The sequence below is a fragment of the Trypanosoma grayi genome (assembly GCF_000691245.1).
Source record: "Trypanosoma grayi strain ANR4 Tgr_1023_V1, whole genome shotgun sequence".
NCBI classification, from domain to species: domain Eukaryota; phylum Euglenozoa; class Kinetoplastea; order Trypanosomatida; family Trypanosomatidae; genus Trypanosoma; species Trypanosoma grayi.
The window spans coordinates 1-5,864 of NW_008826642.1; the positions used below are offsets into that span (position 1 = coordinate 1).

At 60.8% G+C, this 5,864-nt stretch overlaps 3 protein-coding genes across 3 annotated transcripts; 1 reads left to right on the forward strand and 2 right to left on the reverse strand.

Moving 5' to 3' along the window:
* Positions 1–277: 277 nt before the first annotated feature.
* On the reverse strand, positions 278–1,762 carry DQ04_10231000 (hypothetical protein; the record flags this gene model as incomplete). The annotated part of the gene is made up of 1 exon (XM_009316185.1): positions 278–1,762. The coding sequence occupies one exon, from the start codon at positions 1,760–1,762 to the stop codon at positions 278–280; it is 1,485 nt and encodes a 494-aa protein (XP_009314460.1).
* Positions 1,763–2,608: 846 nt separating this feature from the next.
* DQ04_10231010 (hypothetical protein) lies at positions 2,609–5,062 on the reverse strand (the record flags this gene model as incomplete). The annotated part of the gene is made up of 1 exon (XM_009316186.1): positions 2,609–5,062. One exon carries the CDS (start codon positions 5,060–5,062, stop codon positions 2,609–2,611), a length of 2,454 nt encoding a protein of 817 aa, XP_009314461.1.
* A 471-nt stretch (positions 5,063–5,533) lies between these two features.
* DQ04_10231020 (hypothetical protein) lies at positions 5,534–5,864 on the forward strand (the record flags this gene model as incomplete). The annotated part of the gene is made up of 1 exon (XM_009316187.1): positions 5,534–5,864. A coding segment is annotated over one exon (331 nt), but the record flags the coding sequence as incomplete, so codon positions are not given.

The following is a 5,864-nucleotide window of genomic DNA, read 5'->3' on the forward strand; positions in this document are numbered from 1 at the left end:
AGAGAGAGAGAGAGAGAGAGTGGAGGCCCCAAGAAAGAAAAAAAAAAATCATTCCCGACCAGTTGCCTAGGATGGGGCCCAGTACAGATGTGGTCGTTTCCAGACGGCCAGACGTTCTGGTCACCAGCATCAGCATCGTCGACCTGCTGTCTCTGCGAGCGGTGTGTGGCAGGGGGGGGGGGGCTGTTAATACTTTCATCCATCTAGTTTGTTTCACGTATAGGGCGACGCACAGAATGAACTGTACCAGGGGTAGAGGAGCTGCGGGCGCCGCCCATCAACTGGCTGCGGCGTCGCATGCCACCGTTGACTGACCCTCCTCCTTTTGTTGTTGTTGTTGTTGTTGGTGCTGCTTTTTTATCTCCTTCAGCCGCTGCAGGAGCTCCTTCATTCGGTTGAAGACTGGGGACTTGTACTTGCGTGTGGCGTCCGCCGCAAGCTCGCTCAGCTCCTGCTTCCGCACCTCAACCTTCGCGTACGCCTCCACGCACTCTTTCATGGCGGCGATGTAGCTGAGCACCGTCTCGCCACACACATCGGCCAGGCGCGCCTCGCTCGCCTCAGCGGTGACGATAAAGCCACGCATACTCTCAAGTGTCGCGGTGAGTTGTTCTCGGCCAGCCGCAAAGGCGGCATCAGTGGCCGACAGCTCCGCCATCTTCCCCTGGTCCTGCTTGGCGCGTTTCTGCTGCAGCTTCAGCAGTTGGTCAAGGTGCTTCTGCGCGAGGTCAATGTGCCGCTTGAATGCGTCAAGCGTCTCCCGTAGCGCCACAACCCCGCGGTAGGCGTCGCCGTACTCGTCCGTACCGTCGCTGCCGCTTCGCTCCGCAGGTGGTGCGTCGTTGCCGTTTGCGTACATCGTCAGCCCCTCAGGGATGTAGCCCCACTTCATCGCACTAAGTGGGATGTCCGCCATCGCAGCGGCGTTGTTGCCATTGCCATTGCCAACCGGTGTTTCCTCCATGGTGCTTCTGTTCTGTTGCTCCTGCTGCTGGTGGTGTAGGGCGGCGGGAAGCGGCTGTTCACCTTTCCGGTCCCGCTGCCGCATCTGCGCTGTGAACGCCTGCTCCGACTCGCGCAGATCATTCGCCATCTGAATTGCCGCCGTGATCTTTGGATCCTCTGGTGGCAGCTCCGCGTTCGCCTGCGCGAGCCGTGTGGCCCCGTAGTTTGTGAAGCAGACGTACTGGTACGTGAGGTGGGCAATCGCGGGGCGGAACGACGCGATAAAAAGGGGTGCGTCGAGGAGGCCCTCTAGTACCGTGTGGTTCTCCATCACGGTGGTGAAGAGCACCTTGCCACCAGGCCGCAGCAGCAGCTTCGCGGTGTGCACGTACGCAGTCCACACGTCCTCCGTGATGAACGGCGGGTCGGCGAGAACATAGTCGAAGGCGCCGAGGTGCTGCACCGGCACGTGCTCCGGCTTGTGGTAGTCGTAATGCACAAATCCCGGCTCCATCTCCCACTGTCGGTCGTACTCGAACAGGCGGCTCTTCGCCCGCAGCTGCGCCGCAGCGCCGTCCTCCCCGCTGGTGCTGCTCTCGTTGTTGCCGTCGTCGTTACTGGCGCTGGCATCCATCAGGGCGAAGTAGAGCGACGGCGTCGAGAGGAACGCGCACGCCGTTGCGTGGTGGCGCACCTCGTCGAGGAGCGCGCGGACGGTGTGCGGTGTGTACCAGTACTGGTTGTGCTCCGCCTTCTCCACGTTGCTGTCGAACCGCACGCCGTGCCGCGTCGTCGTCACAGATACCTCCTCCGCCATGCTGCTGCGGCTCCGCTCTCACACACTCACACTCACTCACTGCGTCACGGAGTAGCAACAGGCCAAAAAGAAAGAACAGAGGGATAGACAGAGGGGGGGAGAGAGAGAGAGAGAGCAACTGTGTGTATGAGGGAGTGTATTTATTTATATAAAGAACGTCAGGGAGAATAGAACCAGCAACAGCAGCAGTACGGCCCGAGTCACACTGCAGTGTTGCCAACACACCCACACGCGTTGCGGCACCGCGCAGTCCAACTCCATCACACACGCACACACAGATGGAGAGAGAGGGATAGCGGGAGATGACCAGCAGCAAGAACGGCGTGACGGATCTATTGGGAGCTGCACACACGAAAAAAAAAAGGTGTAGCGGATAATTAAGGTGATCTAAAAGAGACGCCCGCGCGTGGACTGCCGCACCACGGCACGCAGGCGCAGGGCTCCACGCGCACGCACGCACGCCGGATGTCCGTTGCCTGAAAAGAAAGGGGGGAAAAAATGATACTGGGGAGAAGACATGTGCATCTATTCAGCAAGGGTAAGTGAAAATGCAAGGAGTTACGAAATGACGCGTCTCTCGCCGACCCGCTGTTTCTTCGTGCCCCCCACCGCCCCTTTTTTTTTTTGTTTCGTTCTTCTTCTTCACTCTCCACATCTAACGAGAGTTTGATGCCCGAGGGGACGCAGCGCCATCATATATATATATATATATATAGACAGAGAGTGTGTGTGTGTGTGTGTTCGTTGTTGTTGCTGTTGTTGGTGGGACTTATCGTGCGCCTTTATTGTAGCAAGGAAGCAGGGGAAACCACGGGGAGACCTACCAGCTCCCCCCCACACCTCAGCTCAGCTCAGCTCCGCGAGGCTGGCGGCAAACGTCTTGTAGTCAATGAGAACGTTCAGTGGTGGCTGCTGCTGCTGCTGCCCAACTGCGCCCATCTGCTGCCGCACCCGCGGGAATGATGTCACCATTGCGTGGGGGCTGTTGTTCTTACCCCTGCTGCTGTTGTTGTTGCTCTCTAATACGCCGAGGTGTTGCGCCGCGTAGCGCTCCCCAAAGCACTCGCGGAAGCAGCTCCACAGACTGACGTACAGGCGCATCGCACTCTCCTCCGCCATCCGCGCCTTCTGCCGCGCCATCACCTTCTCCCACGTGTTCCTGCACGCTGCCGTGGGAGAGTCGCTCACGTGCAGGAACGACGACGACAACGACGGCGACGGCGAGGCGATGCACCACGACACATCGACACATCCCTCGCTGCCACGTGCCGGTGTCTGGCTGCCGGCAGCACAAGCGGTGCCCTCGTCCTCCACCAGTACTTGCTGCACCACACGCGCCACCACCACCATTGGAAGGGCGCCCACGTCATCGCGGTCGTACCCGCGCAGTCGCCGCAAAATGCGGCCCGCGTGGGCCGTCAACTCGCGGCGCAGCACCGCAGACTCTGGCGGCACCCACGGCCTGCAGACGCCACCGTCACCGCCGGTGCTGCTGCTGCTGTTGTTGATGTTGGTGTTGCTGCTCGCTCTCGCCACAACTGCCGAGGAGCCGCCGAGACTCAGCTGCACCGATCCCCCAATCCAATTGTAGACGTCATCAACGCCATCGTTCGTATTGTCGTTGCTGATGTTGACGCTCTTGTTGTTGTGCTTTTCTGACGAGGTGTGGCGGTGGGCCTCAAGAGCGGCCACGAGCCGCTCACTCGCACGGCGCACCTCTTCCCTGGCGGCTTCCACCAACGCCATCAAGTCGTCGCTTGGGCGGCGCGGAGGATGTGGCACCACCGGCATTTCTCCGGTCTCCGCAGCACAGCGGCCGTCGCCCACCGCCACTTTTGACGTTGTCTCCTCCACCGCAGTGGCTGCTTCTGCTGCACCTGTGTCGCTCTTGTTTATATCGGTTGTGCTGGTGTGGCTGTCAAGCGCCTGCTCCTCAGCAGTATCGACCGCAAAGCTCTCGCCGAAGAGCGCCACGGGGGCCGCAACGGTGTCGCTGCAGCGCACATCCATCACCTCCGAGGCGTGCGTCTCTTTGCCCGCTGCGGCGAAGCGTTGGCGCCACGGCGTAGGTGTGGGGCCGCTGACAAGCAACAGCGACTCCTCGTTGTGTGCCGTAGTTTCCGGAAGCCGAACGGCATCGATGTTGTTGTTGTTACTGCTGCTGCTTCCGACACCGCCGTCAACGAACTCATCAACGCTGGTCGGTATCACTTCGTCCTGCACGCGTGACGGCGGCGGGGCATCCACGTCCATCCGTTGCCACCTTACCGTCGCTGTCGCATTCCCATCACCATCATTATGCTCGGCAGCGGCAGTGGCACCACACGAGGAGAATCCACCGCATATTATCAATGACGTCGAGGTCGGCGATGGTGGGACGGACCGTTCGCGCTTTCCACGTCTGTGGCGCAGCTGCGGCGGCGACACATTCTCCTTTTCATACGCCTCTACTGATGTTGCTGTTGTTGTGGCTTCTGCTGCTGCTGCTGCTGTGGAGACGACACCTGCTGTGAGGAGCAGCAGACTCCCACGGCTGCCCGCACCGGCCCCCACTGACCCCTCCCGCGCATCAACATTGACGTCAGCGACGGCGCACTCAGAAAGCCGCAGCAGCTGCTGCTCATTAGCGGGACACCGCTCGGGAAAATCATGGGAAACGGTCGGTGTGCGAAACGCACGCGCACTGTCGCACCTCATCGTCTCATCGCCGCCGCCGTCGTCGTCAGAGAAGTGAAGGTCCGGGAAACTTGAGGGCATAATCGCTGCCCGTGGCCGCGGCGACGGCGACGAAGGGCGGCTCTCCGACTGGCGTCGCGACGTGAGGCCGCTGGCGAAGGAAAAAGAGACCCAGCGGCTGCTCGGCATCAAACTCCCCTCGTCGCCATCGTCTACGGCGGCGACACGAAACTGCGGGTCGGTGTTGCTGCTGTCGTCGTCACCCTGCCGCACCACAGCCTTCTGGTGACGCTCCCCCAGTGTTGCTGGCAATGCTGTGGCCGGCGTTGGTGTGAGGGGGCGCCGCGCGGGCCCCACGCGAGGACGTGACAGCACGGGGGACGTCGGCGCTGTTCGTGCTGCTCCACAGGCACGTTGGCGGCGTTGTAGTCTTTGTTGCTGCTGCTGCTGCGTTGGTAGTTGTTTAGGCCACCGTACGGTGGTGTTGGCGTCGCGGGACTTCAGTGGTGTTGGTGGGGGTGGTGTGTCGGGCAGCGGATCGAGCCGCAGCGAGCGACGGCCCTGCAGCTGCGAGAGGCTCGTAGTCGACTCCTCATCGCGGTAAATGTCATCGTCGTCCATCATCGCTGCAGCGTAGTGTACCTGCAGCGTGGAGTACTGTGCTGTATTGTAGTGGCGTGCGGCGGTTCCAAGCGTCGTGCTAGCACTTCCACCGGTATGTGTGGATGCACCCTTCTACTCACGCCACTCTACAACTCCCCACTCTCCGGACCGCTCTTTTTGTGGAGACGATCGCAACAAAATGTGAAGGCTGATCTATGCGACCGGCGCAAACTGCCCCGCTCTCCTTTCTTGCTCTTGTGTTGGGCGAACACAGGAGCCGAATGCAAAGGAAATAGAGAGAAGAAAGAAAGAGAGAGAGAGAGAGAGATAGGAGAGGAGAGGATGCAGTGGGACGATGCGGCACAAAGCGGTGGCGCCACCACCGTGCAAGAGTAACGCGGGAAAGAGAACACGGGGAGGGGGGTGGGCGTGGAAGGCACACACGCATTTGTAGATATATATATATATATATATGTACGCCAAACGGGAGGAATGGAGGGAGGAAGAGAGAGGAGGATCGGTAGACGCAACGATGCTGCTGGCATCGCCCTTGTCGCTGCCAGCGAAATCAGCGAGGCAGCACACACACACACACACACACTTCTTGAAATGCCGCGTGGGGCATCCCCACGTGCGCCTCCCCCGGACGCCCATCCCCGCCCAGCGTCACAGCAGCGTCGGCAGCTGGTGCGTGCGTTGTGCCCGCAACAGCACCTCCACATGCGCAATGTCGTCCAGCACTGCAGCGAGATGCTCGCCGAACTCCACATCGCCCGTCGGCGCCGCGTCACGCCAGCAGTCGGCGCGCCGCCGCTCGGCCAAC